The sequence below is a fragment of the Rhodnius prolixus genome, unplaced genomic scaffold (assembly GCF_049639745.1).
Source record: "Rhodnius prolixus isolate KJV_2025 unplaced genomic scaffold, Rpr scaffold_9, whole genome shotgun sequence".
Taxonomy (NCBI): domain Eukaryota; kingdom Metazoa; phylum Arthropoda; class Insecta; order Hemiptera; family Reduviidae; genus Rhodnius; species Rhodnius prolixus.
Window position 1 is genome coordinate 27,011,489 of NW_027411604.1, and position 20,685 is coordinate 27,032,173.

The window sequence follows — 20,685 nt, forward strand, 5'->3', positions numbered from 1 at the left end:
CATCTATATCTTGACGTGGTTACAAGCTACAGTCGCCTTAAAGAATCAATATTTTGTGATGAAGAAATTCAAAATTGGAGAAGTGATGAACTTATCAGCTGACAAAATGTTAGTTGAAGCTAATGGTTTTTTAAAGTAGAGTAACAGTAAGTAGAGTATCTTTGCAATTCCCAGTACCTCCATTAATATATCCTGTCATAAAATACTACTGTGATAAAAAAAATAATAATAATAAAAAAATAAGAACATAAATGTATGTAACTAGTGAATATTACTAAAATTAGACATCTAACAGATTGTTTACGAAATCAAACCTAAAGCAAACTACACTTACAGAAAATAACTCCATAATATTGCTGACTGGAAAACAACGATAATAATTAATTTAATGTGTACGTATTTGTTAACAATCTATTATTATAATTCATTCTAATTATAAAATAATAATTACCTTAATGCACAAGTTGTTTCTTTGAGAATGTTTGTGCATTACATTTAATATTATTAATTTTTAATAATTTTACAAACGCCCTGACCACATGAGCTTAAAGGTTCTTATGAAAACAGAACAGAAGCAAAAATGTTTATTTATTACAAGATAAATTGTTCAAGGTAAAAAGAAAATTATTTAATTATTGAAAGGGAGATTAAAACTTGCTTGTCTCACGTCCACAATAACCAAGTTCTATCATAAAATCATAATAAAAACTATTCCATGTCACTGTATAAATAATCTGCGCAAGAGGATGATAAATAACGTAACGCTTATATACAAGAACACATATTATAAGACATTCATGACATAAAGTTGGTTTTCTTTAGACTAAATTAGCTGTTTTCAAGAAACAAATGAATAGTTTAAAACACAAGTATTTTGCACATAAGTGAGAACTTCGGTTTTTTTGTCTATCAACTTCTCGAATTTCGTAAAACTTTCAATTCATTCATAAAAAAAAACAACGATAGCAAAACCGTGTATAGAGAAAATGCACTTTAGAGACAAGCCCTAAAAATTCCTCCGCGTGTATTCTCGTGCAATAAACTGAAGAATTTATATTTTAAAAAAAAAATGTTCTATTTGATTCTACTCTATAGAATATAAGAGATATGATCGCACTAACGATGAAATAGTGCTTCACGTTTCAACTCCAAGAAATGACGCAATCGAATTGTCCTGGCAAATTGTTTCAATAAAATTATATATTTTTTATGTAAGCAACAAGTTGCAAAAGAAAGGTTGGAACCAAATCTCGAAAAAATTCAAAAATCGTTTTCGAAAAATAGTACTTCTAGGTAATAGATTTTTTTTTATAGTCACGTTATTGTCAAATTTCATAAAGAAGTGTAAATGAAATTTTAAAGTTTGACGTCTAAGGTTTTTAAGCTAATGTTTACATACACACGCATACCATTTTTGCAAAGACCACTGTTTTCAAGAACATGAATATCTAGTAAAATTTTAAAATCTGAAAATTTATGGCAGTACTTCCACTTATTGCTATTGTAGTCGCATTTCATGACACTAACACGGCAATCACAAATAAACGCTTTTATTAACACAACTCGCCATACTTACCTATCTTTTTAAACCTTCTAAACGTGTACTTATTGTGTAAATAATAAATAAAGAAAATCTGCTTGAGAACGATAGACAGTAAAGGTTAAATTCAATCAAAAAGTATTAATACTTATCACAACACTTCCTTCTATGTGATATAGAATGATTTAAAAGATACAGATGATATTTGTTATTATAATGGCTACATATGATTGTGTAAAGGGCCTTAAAACTTTTTCTGATTAACTGAAAGAGATTAAAATGACCTATGCTTGTTTCATACGAATTTTATTGGGGAAAATTACGAAGTAGAGTAGGCGGTTTAATTGACAAAAAATAATATTACTAATTTTAATTATCCACAATATTATTTTATTAAGTGTTTTACAACAAATAACAAAAATATTATCCTTTAATCAATTTTTTTTTTGAAATAAATAAAATATATAATTTATTATTAATACAAAGTGCACTTTTAAATATCACACATTTTCTTGGTGATTTTTATAATCCTTATTTATTTATTTCTTTACATTTTACACTATATATTTCTTTTTTACATAGAAATCATAAAGATAGAAAAGTTAAAAATACTTTATCCACAACACAACAAAAAATCTGCCCTGTAAACTTCTTAAATTATATTAAATTAAAAAAAAAATCACTCATTGTTTTAATTTTTTAGCAAAGAATTTAATTACAAATTATTACTTTTTATTACAATTAATGATTTTTTGTTTGTTTTTATCTTTTAAAATAACTTTTAACTTACTAAATACCTATCTAACAAAGGAAATTAAGTTTTCTAACAAACCAAAAAATTAATTTAATGAAAAATAGCAATCCGGAATTTCTTTGGTAGAAAAACTAAAAAGTAATTCTTTTGACTAACCGAAAAAAAAATGCTGCAAAATCTAGACTAGAATTAAATTCCATATTGATTTGGCTAGGCTGTATAAATAAAATAAAATTTTCACCCTTAAACCTCTGAGGAATCTTGTAATCGAGGAAGAAAAACGATTAAGAGGTGTAGCAGGCTTTTTCTTATGTACTTTATTTTAATGCCACAATACTTCTCAAGAATTGAATTTTTAAAAATATACGCCATCTTATTATCCACAACAAAATGTTCCAAGGTTATATTTGTAAAGTTACCTTCGTTTTCTTTGGACATAGTAAATACAACTTTTACCATAAAACTGTTTTGAATATAATGTAAAGCGACAGCGGGTGAACAACCGTATGATAGCAATTTTTTTTATCATTGGTAACCTGAAAATAATATATTTTATTTATTGTCCGAATGAATTTACCATGTATCGGTTCGTACAATTCAGCATTTGACAATTTATCATATAAGCAATCACAACACGCAGTTTATCTTCAAACTTATATTTACCAAAATATTTTTTAACCTAATGTACGGGCATTTAAGTTTACATTTTTTCTGAGCGATGAGAGGTAGTGAATAAACTAATTCAAAAAAAGTCTCCAATTTTACGTTCGAAGCTATAAAAACAGAATTTCTTTTATATTAAAATCGATTCATACGATTATTTTTTCGCGTCTAACGCTCTAAAAAAAGGTCAACTCAGGTTGTTGCTTCTACGACCCGGTGAATCTATAAGAATTAACAGCACCAATAAATTGTTTGTATGATGGAAATTTACTTTTTAAGGACATACAATTTACAAAGACCTTTAGTTATAATCCTTGTTTCCAAGTCCTTGGTACTTTAGCTCTCGAAATTAAGTAACCATTATGGGTTCATAACATGAAACTCATTCGGCTGAAAAACAGTTAACTACTTTCAAAGCCAACAACGCGATATCGATTGTAATCTGAATCGAAAAAAGTTAAAAAAAATAAAGTGAACAGAGATCAGTTATGCCTTTCAAAATTTGTACTACTTTACTTAATAAGCAGAACATAAATATGAAAATTCTATTCCAGACCTTCTAAAACAGTAATTGAAAACAAAAATGCTAAAAATTTTAGAATATTTGACAACTATGGAAAGAAAACTATTTCGATAGTGAAGCGCATGATAAAATGTCACGTGAATGTTGCATAAAAAGTCGTCAGATATTGACACTTTTCAACGGACACTACCCTAAAGAGCCGAAGTTGAAGCAGTATATCAAAATTTGAGTTTTTGTTTTCTTTTAGAATAATGCGATAGTAAAATGTTTTAATTTCTTATTAGAAAAATTATTTTTTCCGAACTTTTTAAGGCCAATTTACACACTATTTTCTAATTTATACAAGGCACTAATAAAGAACATTTCTCAATATTGTTATATTTTAAAACGAAAACGTAATTTCTTTTCTTGAAAATCTATTTAAGAATACGTCACTTTTTCAACATGTCAATAATTAACCTACTCATTAAACAATTCTAATTTATATTTATTTCATAATTAATTTTATAATTAACAGTGACAAGGCACTTTTTATTCAAAATAGTGCTAAAGGGAGAATAGTACATTAAGTGACTTCCAAAGGCTTTGGTAACATTTATGGGGAAAAAATTGAACTCTCTTGATTGCTTAATCAATTTCTTAAATGCGTAAGCAATCCATATCACAAATAATATTAATTGTCTAATAAAGATATTTCTTCAGCTATAATCGATGTTTGCGTCATAAGTTGTTTCATTGTTATTGTTACCTTTTAAAAATGACATGCCGTGCACTTGTTTTGCATGTGTCATCATATTATCTTTCCTAGTAAATGGTTTTAAACATACTGGACAATGTATATCCTGTTTTATACCATAATGCGCTGCTAAAAAATGGCGACAAAAGTTACTAATATGTGTATAAGTTTTTGAACAGACATTACAACGATACATATGGTTACCTTCCCTGGTACAATATTTTCTTATTGACATTTTGTCAATTCTATTACGATTTGCTGTAACTATTGGTGCTGATGATGCACTTTGCATTGCTATTGTAGATGTAAATGTTGCCTGTTGTTGTGATTGTGGCTGATGCTGTGATTTTTGTTGTTGATTTATTATTGATTGAAATGAATCCTGTTCATATTGGCTAATATCTTCATCCATATTCTCAGTTTCAACTGTTAAATTTGTTTTATTTACAAATTGATTGTAAGTATATGGTTGATTTCCGTCATTTTCTTCAATATCTGAAGAGGCCGGCGAACAGGCAATCATATCTTCATAATAGATTAAATCTGATTGTTGCGATTCATCATCCGTATCACAAGTACGTTGTTCATTTGTACACTTCGAACCTGAAAATAATTTAAAACAAAAAAGAGAAAAAAATTGCTTATTAAAAATTTTAAAACAATAATAATATCATAAAGTAAAACATGCTTGAGTATTTTAATAATTTTTTCTAAAATTACTAGTTGTAAAGTAAATAGATATTTCTGTTATAGGGAAGCAAATGAAACTTTAACATGCAAAAAATGGGCACAATTTGCTGAACAAAATAAAAAACGAGGAAAAATGTGAATAAAGAAATTTAAAAAGAAAAGAAAAGGAACACCAAAGAATGCAAGACAATGTCAATTTTGAAACATGCATGTAGGGAAAATTGTAGAGAAATAATAAAACGGCCTTTTTTATAGTATAAAAAAAAAATAAATAAATAAAAAAAAAATTAGCAAGACCCAAGAACCAAACAATAGATGGGACACATTCCTCAATAGAAATGATAACAATATTCTAAAATTTTATTAGAAAAATTTTGAACCTAAACTTACCTTTTGTTTTTATAATCAAATTACTAATAATTTTTTTTTATATATTTTAATTTTCTCCAAATTCACACTTCAATCAGGGGGTCGGCCAAACTTCTTGAATTCAGCAAAAATATCTTCCAAAGAGCACACTTTAGCATTTGCAAGTATTTAAAAAATTAAAAAAAAATTCACTGAACATTCTTGTAACGCAATCGGCTTTTCTTTTGTTGTTTTCATTTTGGCAAATTTTATTTACTTTCGCGAATTGAAACAGATTAGGACACAAATGTAGGTGAGAGGAAGGTGCCCCATCTGTTGAAATATTTAAAAATATAATCAACACTAATTCAAAAATGTCAACACTTAACAAACACAAAAATAATAATAAAATTAAATAAAAATAAATTAACATGAAAAAAAGTGATATTTCGTTCCATTTTGTTTTAATTGTGAATGTAATACACATACAGACAATCACAGTGTTTTTCTTCCCCCCTCTCTTTGAAGTATAGCAAGATTTACAGAGCAACATTTTTGTTTATTTACGATAGCAACAATTTAATAATTTAGTACATATTCATTGAATTAAGGCTAAATTAAATTGAATGGATTTTTAATTATACGCTTTCGTTATAATGAAAAATTGTATCGATTCTAGGACATCAGATCTAACAGCACACTCAAAATTCATGAACTAAGAATATTATTATCAAATAGTATTGTATTCCCGTTGCGTATCATTCACTGATACGATACTGTGCAACGGCTTTTCTTGATTTTCCGGATTTGATTGATTTTATTATTACATTGAATGATACAATAGATGATACGGGACGATTTGGCCGATATCAATTCACTTTCATTTGAACACCAACCATCGCAGCAAATAATATAAGAAAATTACCTCGTTAGTGGACATCGAAATTAAAGAGAACAGTATCGTATAATGAATTTATTTTCTGTAGAACAAACACAAAGCATATCGAGGCATTTCTTTAATATTAGAGGAAAACAGTCAAATGGCCGATCAGTCTTGTTTTAGCTTTACAGTTCGATATGAAACGCAGCAACGCTTGCTGTATATCAAAGGGCGATTTGATACTCCTTCTTGCAACAAGTGACTTAAAGTACAATAAAAATGTTGAGATTAGAGATAGAATAATACCTATTTGTTTATTTTTCTTTACTTTTAACCAGTTTCAGATTTTCATACATCTGCAGAGATAGGCAGCTTATCAGTTTAATGTTAATATGACAACCATTTACAAAGTTTTGAGAAACAATTCTGATTAAAACATGATCTTAATGTAAGATAATGTAGAGCATATTCGTATTGAGAACTTAAAACAAGAAGAACGCCCGAATATCATCGAAGGCGATCTAGACAAAAGACTTTGTCGATGAACAAAGAAATAACGCAAATATAGAATTCAGATGTAATGTTGCAAGGTGTCAAACACAGAAGCAAGTTTAGGAATGGATTCTTAAGAGAAAGGAACCCATTAGACGACGCCTAGAAATGTTTTCATAAAACTCCAATTTTGAAAATGTCCGAAAATTTAAATTTTTGTTTTTTGTATATTGAGAAACCTTGTAAAAATTGGCGTCTAAATCTAACAAGACTCAACACTCTACTGATAGATTTCTTCAAATTTGTGATTAACATAGCTTTCCACCATTACCGACTTATACCCAATATAGCTGGGTGTCTAGAGACAATACTCGGCAAGGACCTTACATTTATATATCATAGCAGAGAGGCACCGTCCAGAGAGTCAAACAATATTCATGCCCATTGATAACCGAAAACAGGTGACTATTTCACTCCGAGGAGAGGTTATTTGACCATAATCTGTTTCGAAGGACCATTCAACGCTTGCCTTCCACTATATACAAAAATAGTTCTAAGTTTTGTGAGTATTTGTTGTTATAAAAAAATAGCATAAAGACATAGTTATTGAATCCAACAAACCATTTTGAAAGCAACGACATGAACCAAACGGACAAACAAGGAAATGTACAAAGTATACTCGCAAGTGCATTTCCTTTTATAAAAAGCCAAATTTGAAGAGCGATTCGGGGTAAAGGAGGTTCAAAAGTGTTGGGTCTATGGTTTGTCTCTAAGGGCTTTATAATATCTCTGATTTTCTCACCATCCTGAGTAATATGGCTCCCCCAAGCTGAGAATAGACTCATTGGGTGCATTGCCACAGCGAATATGTTTACGGGGGCTGCTCACAGAAAGGAGGTTATGGGTGCAAAACTCCGGTTATCTTTCCAACGTTAATTCTTTATTTATTACTTATTTGTTTGTTGACCTTTGGGCATTCTAGTAATATAATTATACCACAATATCATTAGACTGATATTTACGCTGTGAGTCAAGCAACTTAAAATAGTTGAGCAGCCTCACTTGACCACAATCATATTGTTTGTAAATGAAGTTCTCTCTCTATAATTAACTTTTATTTATTTCCGCACTAAACCACTTCTAAAAGACACACTTTTTTTAACGATACGATAGCTACCCAATTCTTTTGTCGATTAAATTAATGGTATTGGTTTTGTATTAAATTTCATTCCATTTTTACACCAACGTTAGTTTTTCCAAGTTTACATAAAAAACAATAAAGAATTAAGTAACCTATTTTCAACTCAGGAAATGTAAATAATAAAGAGAATGATGAAATACTTTATAAATTTTAAAAATAATCGGTAAAGCTATAAAATGTTCATGGAATATGTCTCAGAAAAAAAAATTGTGGCCGAGAACGGAAATTGGAACGTTTCGCCCAATTGCAAGCAGTGATATTTTTTCAATTTTACGAGATTACTTAAATAGCCTGCATTCCGTGACCATGAAGAATAATTACAGCTTAATTCTGATAAAAGATTAACCATCTTTTAAAATTTATATTAAAATAATATTATACGTAAGTTGTTTTAATGCAAAAGACGGCTGTTCAACATAGTACTTTTAATAACTTGGTCGAAAAACTACTTGCTCGAAGAAGTAGTAGTAAAAGCTATGTACATTTATATTTCTAATTTTTAGTTGACATCAACGTAATCGAGTAAAATAAGAGTTAATTTTTGTTTTTGAAAAAACGAAAATATTTTTTGTATACCACATGTAACAGCAGTTTTAGCTACAAAATAATAATCACAAATATTCAAAGAAATAGAATCAATTAAAGAAATCTGGTGTGACCCTTCTACAACTTTTTTACGACGAAGGGCAGTAAATAGTGTTGTACAAGTAAAAAAAAAATCGAATTAGTTCAGTAATAATTCCGATTAATCGATTTTCTAGTTAGTAACTTTGGATACATAATTAATAGTCTCCGAGGAGCCTATATCCCTAGAAGACAAGCTAGTGGAAAGGGAAAGAACTCTTGAGGTATGACGGGTAGAAGAGAAATATCACCCACATCCCGGGAGAACAGGTTTGCTAGTTTTATAGGAACAGCGGGTCTGTTCTAGCAGATTCTGTGACGGTAGATCGTGGGTATTAAAGAGAGAGCAGGAAAAGAAGTTGAACTCCAAGAAAGGAAAGGTGCTAAGAAAAATATAAGAATTTGTATAAAGTGGTAACGTTTAGAAAATAAGATCCATCGGTTGACGGAGCTGTATGGGAGTCAGATTACGTGGGAGTGATGAAGATAGTGAGTAGACTGAAATAGAACACATTGAAAGAATGGATAAAGACGAGATACCGAAGAAAGCTGAGAATGGTCACTAGGGTGGTAGAAGATTAAGAAGCAGGCCGAGAATGAGGAGGACGTTGGTTGATGAGGATGCGTTGGGAGTTAAGGAATAACGAGCTTGGACGCAAGACAAGGAGGAGGAATGGAGGGGATATTTTCGAGCAAGCAAAAGATCTTCACGGTCTTCCGAGTTATTAAAAAATATATATGTAAGCATTTAACAGGTGGTGAGTCCATACATTTTACTATAATGGCACATTAGAGGAAATCTCAACCATCTCCTTCACAAAGAAGTGCCTGTAATCGGATTGTCCCAGGGAAATATTTAAAAAAAAGTTGTAGAACAACTTGAGCCCAATAAATGCCTAAAAAATAAAGAAAGATGCGGCCATTTTCGAGTGAATAGTAAAAAATTGTTTGATTAGTGGTACCACGGTGGACAGATTTTGACTAGAACCTATTGGGGCTCCTTTATTGGTAACTAAATCAAATTAAAGCTACAATTTTTGGCTTTTGGGTAACGGTGGATGCATGGTATACTCATTCATACAAACTAACGTAGAGACAAATTTGTAAAAACTTTTTTTCGTACTGAAAGAAAAACGAAAATTTATCGTTAAAAAATCTGCACGATTTCCAACACTTTATTTCTTACAAGGTGTAAGAAAAAATGAAAAAGAGAAAGTAGAAGATATAATCAAAATCTAAAAATGTTTTCTCTCTTAAACTTTGTAGTTTCATTAAGGTTTTAGCTTCAATGAAACTCTCATCATTTAAGTTTTGGATATGTTAAATTTTGTTTTATTGATTGCTATCAAGAGAACTTCAAGTTCTATATTAATAAAATTAATATTTTTAGGAATGTGATATAACAAATTTATGTAACATTTTGTTACAATATACGTTTAGACAAATACAAATTAAAAATGAATAAACAAAATAATAATGAAAAAAAGCGCATCCGATAAAATAAATTAGTGCAACACAGCTTATTCAGACTTGACTGCTTTCCAGTTAAACAATAAATAAATATGAAAAAAATAAAATTAAAATAATATATATATGCGTTGAAGATGTAAATAATTAAAAATAATGACAAACTGAAATAAGCCTTCAAAAAATTTTAGTTATTTTATAACCACATGTGTGGCAACGCAAAATAAAGAGAGTGGATTCTTTTTTTCTCAATTTTAATATGATGATGATTAGAAAATATTAATACTCTTTTTATTCTTTTTATTTTCCAATAGATTATTATTTTTTTAAATAAAATATTTCTGAAATTTTAATTAACTTGGTTTCTGTTTTAACCAGTACTATGAATGATAACATGGTACTTTTTTTTTGTAAATTCTTACCAGAAGATGAATATCTTTCACCGTCCGTTTGCACCGCGCTCTGGTAAGATGGTAGTACATCTGGAATAAAAGTACAGATATAAATATAAATATGATAACGAAACTTAAGAATTATACAAAATAAAATATGCTTTTTAATAGTTTTTATTTAATAGTATATTATTGACTCATTTTAGACCTAAATAAGGCCAAGAATAAATAAAGCAACGCATTGTTGCAATTTGTGGTAGTCATTTGTGAGAACAATAGCAGAATTCCTGAGATTTTTCAAATATTTCTGACCGACCATTTCATAAGATGGTCATACGTACAGGGTGTACACGGAGGAGAGGTCGAAACTTCGGGAGGTGATTCAGCAGCTCAAATGCAACAAAAAAATATTCTATTCGCTCTGGCCCGATTCAAAAATTATCGAAAACGAATTTTTTTAGGTAAAAGGTTTTTGCTACGAACACAAAGGCCAAAAAAAAAAAAATTCATTGTTTTTAAGAAACGTTTTGAGGCTCTGGGTTAAGCAGATTTATAGGAATTTTAATGCTCTTTCGTTTGGAATAAGCAGATTTGTTTGTAGGATAAAGAATAGAAAAGTTACGGCCGTTTTTATGGCGAAAAACACGAATAACGACGGAAAAGTTAAAAATGCAAATATCTTGCGACACTATTGAGAATCGGGCCAAAGTGAATAAAATATTTTTTGTTGCATTTGAGCTGCTGAATCACCTCCCGAAGTTTCAACCTCTCCTCCGTGTATAACCTGACATTTAAAATAATTTCAGAGAGGTTTTACGTCCCCCTACCAAATTAAGAGTCGTGGACGGAGATTACTAACTTAAATTTTATAAATATACAACCTACTAACATAACGAACTTAAATTAGTCTCAAAAGATAATTTATATCGATTTTAAATTGAATAAAATGAAATATTACCTTGACCAGATGTACTTGGTTTTGGTTCCTCTTCTATTTTTAATGAATATTCATCAGTCTCATTTTCACCATCAAAATGTGATTCATCGTGCATTAACTCATCTTTCGGTTCTGTTTTGGTATCTAGTGGACTCTGTGAGGTACTACGATCTGACTCATTCAATGTATGACTTGATCCGGTATTATCCACGCAATGTGCTGGATCAGGCGTTAGACTTGGCGAGCAATGGGCATTTGGCGAACACTGACCTGTTTGTCCACCTTCTGTGTCTGTACAAAATATCAATAAAAAACATAATTTTTTTTAGCAACTATTGTATATAATTTGTTAATATTTTTTAAAGAGGAGCGTCTAATATTAATGAGAGGACTATAACAAAGATAAATTAAAACTTCTAAAACTAAAAATGAAGGTTGTGTCGTTCGACATTAAAATGTTATTTAATGAAGCAAATCCATTTACTTCCTTAGTTTTTAAAAAGCACTTTTAAAATCAACCTCTTCACCGCAAGATAGAGAGAGGTGGACACTAAGTAAGTTATCTTGAAATCAGTGAATTCACATCCAGTTAATTTACTTACCAAGATGATTACCAATATTGTTTGTCCTGATGTCATCTTGATCATCATTTATATGTGGATTAGGTGTTCCTGGATTACTTCCAGATAATTTTCTTGGCCTACCTCTTTTTCTTTTCGGACCCGTCAAAGCGGAATTCAACATTGGAGTTGGTGGTAAATGATGCCTCTTAATTACTTGAGGTGGTATTTGTGTTAACCTATGTAGATTTGGTGGCGGTGGTGGTGGAAGAGCAGGATTTAACAAGGAATTAGCTATCTCTGGTAAATCACAACGTTCTTCATGTACTTCTGTTAAACCTTTTATCCTTAACGATTCAGCCACTTTTAAAAATGCTGTCAATCTATCTTGATCAACACTGACTTCTCCTCTGTACATGAAATCAAGTAACGAACGCATATCCGAATATGGAACATCTTTTAAAATGACTATTGGATGCTTATCAGGATGTCCGACAAAGAGTGCCTGAAAATTAAAAATGTATTTTTTAATTTTAGGAAATTACTGGATACTTAATAAAGATTTATTTTATTTCTGTTATCTTAAATAACTAAAATAATTTTATTAGTACTATTTTCAAAATTGCTGAAAATGCGATACCCTAATTAAAACTTTACAACGGACGTAGGCCCCTAAAATTCCGAAAAGATAGAAACGATGAGTTGCAACATGGTTAGAGATTATAATATTGAAGTATTCTATCTATTCTAAAGATAACCAACTCTCAAACTTTTATCAGAAGGAAGTGATGGATGTACAGCGATATATCATATAATAAAGTATAAAAATTAAAAAAATAAGAGAAGTGGGTCAAGTTTAATGCACTGTCGCCTATAAAACAAATTATGAATAGAGTGCTGGCGCTTATTTTCGGTTTTTACATACCTTCCCTCAACAGCGATCAATGGATCCAAAATTTAGATAATCTCAACTACGACACTACCTCGCGCTGGAGTGGCCATTACACATAACAACCCAATGCTTTCCGAGTCGAAAAACAAAATTCTTGCGAATTCTTACAAGAAATATGGGCCAACTACATCTCAAATGAAGTCTGGAGCAAATAAATCGTATGTAATATGTTGAAACCAAACAAAGACTCCGCTTAGTTTACATCCTAAGAAACTAAATAACAATCTGGTGTCTGCTAGATCTTCGAATGTTTTATTACGCCTTTAGTGGCGAAGAGTGGTAAGCAAACTTTAGACTGTATTCTGAAAGATATGCGTTTCAGCTTTGTAATAGTCATATATAATTGGTTATTCTGACAATAAGTTCACAGATGGTATTAATATTGATCTTTCAAATGCATACCACATAAGTCATGAAAAAATACATGATGTTCCTTCTGGTATAACATCACACAAAACAACATGTTTCATAAACGACTGATATTAGTCCATCAACCGTCATAAACGAACGCCACACACACAGGATTACCCCAGAGGAAAGAACTTATCATTATTATTTTTTTTTAAATTATACGTTATATTGCAAGTTAATCCAGATTTCAAGATTTCATTGAGACGATATCAATTGGATCAGTCAAATAGAGGTTTCTGAATCTGCCATAGATGTTCTGGACACGGCTTTGTAAGAATTAACGATGTTGCATCAGTATAAGCAAGTCTTACAAGAGCAGGTTAAGACATAGAAAATATTATATGCTAACACACGTAGCTCTCGGAGTGTACGACAGAACTGGCGATGTAGATGTAGGGGAAGTATTTGGATGGAACCTCTTCAGCAGGGTTAAATATAGAATACCTTAAATCTGAACAAAATCTGTGAACTTTCTGATATTTTTAAACTATAAAAATAGTATGGAGCAGATATTAAAATATTCTTGATGATATATGAGATTTATCTCATTCTCGCCAAAATTGATAATGGTACTTTCTCCACTGTGACTCCAAAAGTTTAATTACATGCAGTACAAAGCCTTCAATGGAGAAACCTCTATTGAAAGTAAATTCTACGAGAAGAAGAGGAAAATGAAAAGAAAAAAGTCCGAAACGAGGAACGCAACATCTAGAAATCCCTTGGGAGTTCTTGAAGGGTTGATGCACGAGGTTACTTAATACTCTGGCAGACATGATTAATAATTCGTTAAAGAAAGAGACTGCAAGAGGGAGCTTTAGTTAGATTTACATATCCTAAACTGGTAATTCGGGGAAGAACAAGCAAGAAAAACCGTGAGAGTAATATGCGGTCTTGGAAAGTACGTTGTACCTTGAAACAAGAACAGAATATTCCATAAAACATAGGACAAATAATTCTTTATAAGCACCAATTAAGTGGGAGGGGTCGGTATTAAATGGGTGGGATCTCGGTGAGGGCGTAGAAATAGAAGTAAACTTCATATTAAGTTTATTAAAGATATATATACGCAAATAATAATAATTATTATAATAATGATAATAATAATAACAATAATAATAGTAGCAAATGTCTTCTGATAAAAATTTTTGAAAATTTTAATTTTCAGTATCTTAATAAATTATTATTAAAATATAAGAAATAATTTAGATTTCTCAATCGTAAATATTGATAATAAAAAGAATGCACCCGCATTTTCTTAATCAATAGATGTTCTGGAAATTTTTAAGGAACTTGAAGTTCATTCAACTGGGAAGTGTTTTTCTGCCTAGAAACTATGAGGGCTCAAAAGAAAAGGGTTATAGATACGACATAGAAACTAATTTCCAAAAAAGGCTAAAAAACGAAAGTAATCGTTATTAACATATTTTACTGATACCAGAAAAAACACGTGGATAAATGTTTTTTTACATGACAACCGTTATTTATATTGATTAACTGCAGTAATCAATAAATGCCTACTGTATCAATTAAATCATACTGAAGTATAGAGAACTTAATTCAACCTTCTCAATTCTAGAGTAAGGTTATATGTAAATAAACAAATATTAGAAATATATGAATTACTGTAAATGAAAAAAGTTTTAAAATAACGCCTTTACAAAACTAGATATTTACAACTATTAATTTTAAGTAAAAAAAAAATAAAGTTCCCTAATTTTGTCAACTTTAACGTTCCTTGCAGGGGGAAAGGCTAATCCACTACAGGATACAAAATATTGAGGCGGAACTTAATAAATAGTTGAGAAAAATGTATCTATTTAGAACATATTAACCATTTTCGAGAATTAAAAAACAATTAACAAAAATAAAAACATAAATTCAGCAAAAATACTCTTTGGGGAGGTTATTAAATAAATTTTATTCAATATAAGGTTAGTTTATTCAATATGTTTTCAAGTCCTATTGCCCTCTATCATGGGAATTCTTAAAAAGAAACCAGGCAAATAGACTATCTTTAAATTCTCATCGCGAGATTAAGGCAACGTATACTCTAATTTCAGCGATAAGGCTCAAACTCTGGCGGATTAGTAGAGTCACGCTCTCTCTGCTCATATGGGAACGAATCCCAATTGGTTTTCCTTAGCCAAGACATCCCAGATCCTTAAAATTTCCCAATCGAAATAATAAGCATCATTTGTCTTCAGCGACTGGATTCAAAGTCACGATATTTTATTCATGTTATATTCTACCCATACACCATACTTTACTAAACTGTCTGCTACCTACATTTCACATATATAACAGATCAAGTTAAGCTAACAAGATTTTTTTTTTCATTTCTTCAGCTTCAAAAAGTATACAGAAATAAAGTTTGAATTCTCCAATAGCACTAAATTTATGGATTTTCAGACGTTTTTGATTACACTTCAAAAGCAAGCGTTCCTCATAAAAAGTAAACTGAAACCAAAGATTCCAAAATAAAGGACATATCCGCAGGATTTATGAAGCTCGTTAGACATAAAAGTAATATGTTGTAGTCCATAAAGATAAAAAGATGAGAATTTAATCAAAAACACTTTTTGATTTCTTGAAGACCGGACCTCTAGTAAACAGGTAGATGTGAAAGTATATTTAGCACAAAAAGCGGTTCTAAAACCTTGAATAAAATCAAACTTTACAATTTATGTCCTCTAAATTAACTTAGAAATAACTAAGTCTAAGTAAGAACATTAGTTGGGCAATGGGGAGTTACAATGCTGAACTCTTGCACTTCTTGGGAATGGAAGCGAATATACAAGTGAATACACACTGTAACTTCTGATCGTCTTTGTTTTTTGTGTTAGGACTGGAATGCCAAGAAGATTGTATATGTATTACGAGACATGGAACTTTCCCAAGAGATCTTAACCACTGGGTAAGGAGTTTGCTTTTAAATAGTACATATTCTTGAATGCCACTTGAGTATTGTTAAATAGTTCTATTTAAATTAAAGAGCTTCTATGTGTACGAAATGGAACTGGAAAATTTGGACTATACGAACGACCATTACACATTCACTATAATAAGGAAATTGGATTTTTTACTTTTACCTAATCTTGCATATACCGCACGCCTTTCACCTTTTAGTCCCAGTTTACTTTTTAAAGGCATGTTTTTTTAACCAGATATGGACAATTTATTACCTAGGATTTTTCGTCTCGTAAGTAAAGTTAGTACTTTCAAACAATTGGTCAAAGATTCGAGTTAAAAATTAAAGGATTGTATTTGAAAAATAAAGTAAAATCTAATTTGTCAGGTTTTACGCCCAACTAGCGAACAGTTGTAGATGGGGTGGAAAGCAAACATACTTCACTAATCTACATATACAACACTTAAATAAAATCCAAGGTCAAGAACGGGAATCAAACATTGGCACTACAATACATTTAATTGTGATTTAAAAAGATTTTTTAAAGGTCCTAGTACCAGGGCTGAGGCAGGTAAACAGAAGCTTCTGCTACAACTTATGTGATATTCACTCAATGATTCGTAAAGTAATTATAAGTCACACTTCTGTTTTCCATTTAAAGTATACCAAATATAATTTTACTTACTTGGAAGTAAGGACTACAAGCTGATAATACCATTTTATGAGCTCTCAAAAATTGACCTTCCACTGCTAACGTTACATCAACAAATGCTTCATCGTGTAACAATTGATCAAATACAGAAAGTAAGTTACTTTGATGGTTGTTCCATCTTAGGCAAAATCTCTGAGATCCCATCTTATTGTATGAATATATTTTTTTCGAAGCACTTAAAATTACGGAATATATCTAAAACAAAAACAAAAAATTAAATGAACAAATATAAAAATTCAATTTTCTTTAATACTTACACAGAATAAAGTTAGTGCGACAAAATGGTTCAAAATACTTTCAAACATAACGCTTAATTCAAACTACATTAATTGAATTTGAATTTCCAAATACTTTTCTACAATTTTAATTTATTTAAAAATAAATGATACTAAGTCCAGGTTAGGGTGTCCTATAGATAAGTTACCTCAAGTAATGAGTTTAACGTAAGTACACATCAGAAAATGCTAAATCCTTAACATAATACCATGCAAGAATTAATCTGGACAAAATACAATTCAAGTATTCCGTGAAAAGTAACATAAAAATCAGAAACAAATAAAAAAGACCTTACTGATACTAACTACGTACCTTCCGTACATTGGACAAAATGTAAACAAAGCTACCAAAAGTACGTAATTTTCCATAAGTAATAAGAAATTAATTATTAAACACTTTCACAGGTAAGAAAAATAATAAAATGATGAATCATACAGGTGTTTTCAGTGATAACAGGCAAACTTAGGAAATTAACACTTTTTTTAAACAACTACTGAGGGTAAACATAATGCAGGTCATCCGTTCATATTCATTAACATAACCTTTTGTTTACAATCACAAATCACAAACTGTTGCCTTTTTTAAAAAATAATATTAAAATTATGAATTAGCAATTCTTAATAAAACGCCCAGCCCTTCCGCCATGTTGCACAATTTTCCCCCACCCCATTTACATTTTTACTCAACCCTTTTTTTCCATTCGATCGATTTTTTATCTAAAATTGATTACAATAAAATATTGATTATTGATTTATTTAATTTTTAGGATGAAGAAAATTGAGAATCGAAGTTGAAAATTAGCCTGTTTTAAATAAAAAAATCAATCATTTTACAAATCTATTTTTTTTTAAAGCAATATATTCATCCTATCAGGGGGCGATGTCGACGACCCTATTGCGTTTTCTTCAATTAGTTTTTTTAACTATTGTACACAGCAAGTGAAAAAAGGAAAAAATATTGTAATTTCAATATTACTGTTAGTAAGAAGCATCTAATTATTTCTTACCTTGGCATTGTTGCTGTCAGTTCGTAGAAGGGATGAACACCCAAACGGGATCGAAATAAAACACTACATTGAAGACGCCATGTCAGCAAGTGAACTGCCCTACGAACACTACTACCCCTAGCGGGGCAAACTGGAAACTCTTTTTTGAACTAACCACCCGCAGACTTTTTTTTTTAATTAAAACTGTACCTTGTCTTATTTTATTTGTTTTTATCTTGTTAATTAGGTGTTTGGGTGGTAGTATTTTTGTGCTTCACTCCCTCCGTCTTCAATGTTTTACCCTGCAAAGACCAAGCTGCATTTCTTCATTTTTTTTTTTTTCTTGGTGAGGAGAGGAGTAGATGTTAACATGAAATTATTTTAGGATTCTGTTTAAAAAACACAAGTGCATAAAATGAAAGTGCACAAGCTGCATTAATGATAACATAAATATATATGACGAATATAGGAGGTTAAACTTATTTAAAAATTTAGGGAAGAGAGGAAAAAGTAGGTTCTAAAGTCGCAAAAATTATTTCATTGTTTTCAATTAGAAATATTTAGTATAGGGATGGTGGGGTGGGGCGAATTTAAACACACAACAAGTAGGTATATAGTATCACATGTATAAAGGAAGAAAGGAAGGGTACATGTTTGAGAACGGCTTGTCCTTGGCTGCAATAGCGCTAGGGCGCGTCCACACGTGCAGGGGTGCATGACCCCGAGCGGCCCAACCCTCTCACCCTTCCGCCGCTCCTGCACCTCGCGCCTCTATTCACTCTAACAAAAACACATATTTAACTCTTTTTTTACTTTTATTTATCCTCTTAACCTAGAAGTTACCCTGACGAATTTTCACCGAGACCAACTAAAAATTTTCACAATTGAATCTACTTCGAACTAGCCCCCTCGTACACGTAGGTACAAAGTGAGAGAAACTATGAAACAAATAGAAATTTTTCATTATTTCTACCTGTAATCCAGGCGAGTGTGTCTCGGTTTAGTTGGATATATGCTCTTGAAAACTAAGGCTGAGTATGGTGCAGTGAAAAGCAGTATATGTTGAGAGTAAGGTCGTGTCCACTTAGCTGGATAACATTTTGGATTTTATTAATCATAAAATGCATGTTTACCTTCTTTCTGAAAGATTTCTAACTTTCATTCATTGTCAGATGTTGGTTTATCAGTAACTGTATTGTTTGACTTCTACTTATAAAGCTTCACCTCACTCTACACTCAGTGTGCAGAGTATCGTGAGGTTTTGTAATCAAAAATCACTCTACTACTGATATATCAGCCTTTGATAATGGTTGAAAGTACAATACCAATCAGTAATCAATGAAAACATACTCTGACGGATAAAATCAGATGTAACAGTGGAAAAAGAAAATAGCCAGTCAATAAGATGGTGATTTCGAGTGAGGAAAGTTCTTCAAACTTTGAATTTCATTAAATAGAAGAAAATCTACAAAATGATGACAAAATATTACCAATAAAATTGCAATTAGTAGACAGAGTTTAAAGAAAATCGTATGAACCTCAAATAAAAAGACCAATCAATGAAGTTGAATTACATCCTTCAAAATTATAGCTATAACATGGAACCTTCCTTGATTTAGTACATAAGTGGTAGGTCCATCCTTTCAACTGAAACGACTCATTAGAGGGATTCACATTAGAGAAATGCCTGTACTAGATTTCTTCTGGACTTATGTTTCAAAAATACAAGTAGTTGTATACGAGTAGTCTGTGTATTGACGGTTTCCATTTAAAGAAAATTATAAGAAAAATTTCAGGAAAACTCTTTTTGTATACAAATTGTTTTTATTAAAGAAAAAGTGCAACCTCCATTTGAGTGATATTAATCGCTAACTTTTTAGTTTTTATTGTACAAAACATGAAAACAAACTTTCGAAGAATTAAGCAATAAATAATCATAAATGCCACTTTCATGATTTTGCCGTCGGATGTAATTCAATATTTTCCTGCTTGTTCAAGCATACCCTTACCTGAGAATTTAAACAATATATTTTCTTTATTTACAATAGAAGCAGTTAATTAAAGCAATTAAATTAAAACTGTTGGAGAATCATTTTTGGGAAAATTAAAACACTAAGGCAGCTACTCTGGAAGGAAGTATTTTTCCGGTTATCTATTTTCTTCAAATTTGATATTCTATAAATATGTACCTTCAATTTAAATGTTGAGGATCCTCTAAATAGGACTGACTTCAAGATTTGAAGCACTTTAAACAAATCTCCTTTTTTTATATAAAATAAAAATCAGGCATGTTCGCTCACAGCATTTTCCCTCACTTATATTTTCAAGATTCTAATTATTAAATTTTCTTCCCAATTTCAACGACTGAATAATATTTAAATCTTACAAATATTTTACATTTTCCAAGCCGTTCGTTAAGCTGTAATGTCAGCTTACAGGAAAACCTACCACAACTCCACCACGATATTGAATTTTCGTAAAGTAAAAGTATGTGTATTTAGTGTAAGAAGTTATGAGTAAAGCATAAGTGCCATATTCAGGAAAATCCATTCTATAAAATGTTTCCATTTGGTTGATTTTTCTTTCCACTCCGAATTAAAGTTCTCCTTAAAATAATATGAGCGTCAGTATAAT

General features: G+C 30.7%; 1 protein-coding gene across 6 annotated transcripts in view; it reads right to left on the bottom strand.

Annotated features, from left to right (window-relative positions):
* Positions 1-18,213, bottom strand: part of ttk (zinc finger and BTB domain-containing protein ttk) — a 32,123-nt gene extending 13,910 nt beyond the window's left edge. For 2 of the 6 annotated variants that reach the window (XM_074129467.1, XM_074129471.1), the window contains exons 1-5: positions 18,073-18,213; positions 16,764-16,985; positions 11,850-12,312; positions 11,269-11,538; positions 10,341-10,400 (exon numbers count right to left, since the gene is read on the bottom strand). In XM_074129467.1, coding sequence (XP_073985568.1) covers positions 10,341-10,400; positions 11,269-11,538; positions 11,850-12,312; positions 16,764-16,934 — 964 coding nt within the window. In that variant the 5' untranslated portion in view covers positions 16,935-16,985; positions 18,073-18,213. Of the gene's footprint in view, positions 1-2,423; positions 4,820-10,340; positions 10,401-11,268; positions 11,539-11,849; positions 12,313-16,763; positions 16,986-17,378; positions 17,732-18,072 lie in introns of those variants that run through there. The other 4 variants (XM_074129469.1, XM_074129470.1, XM_074129468.1 and 1 more) reach the window with 4 other exon arrangements.
* Positions 18,214-20,685: the final 2,472 nt, after the last annotated feature.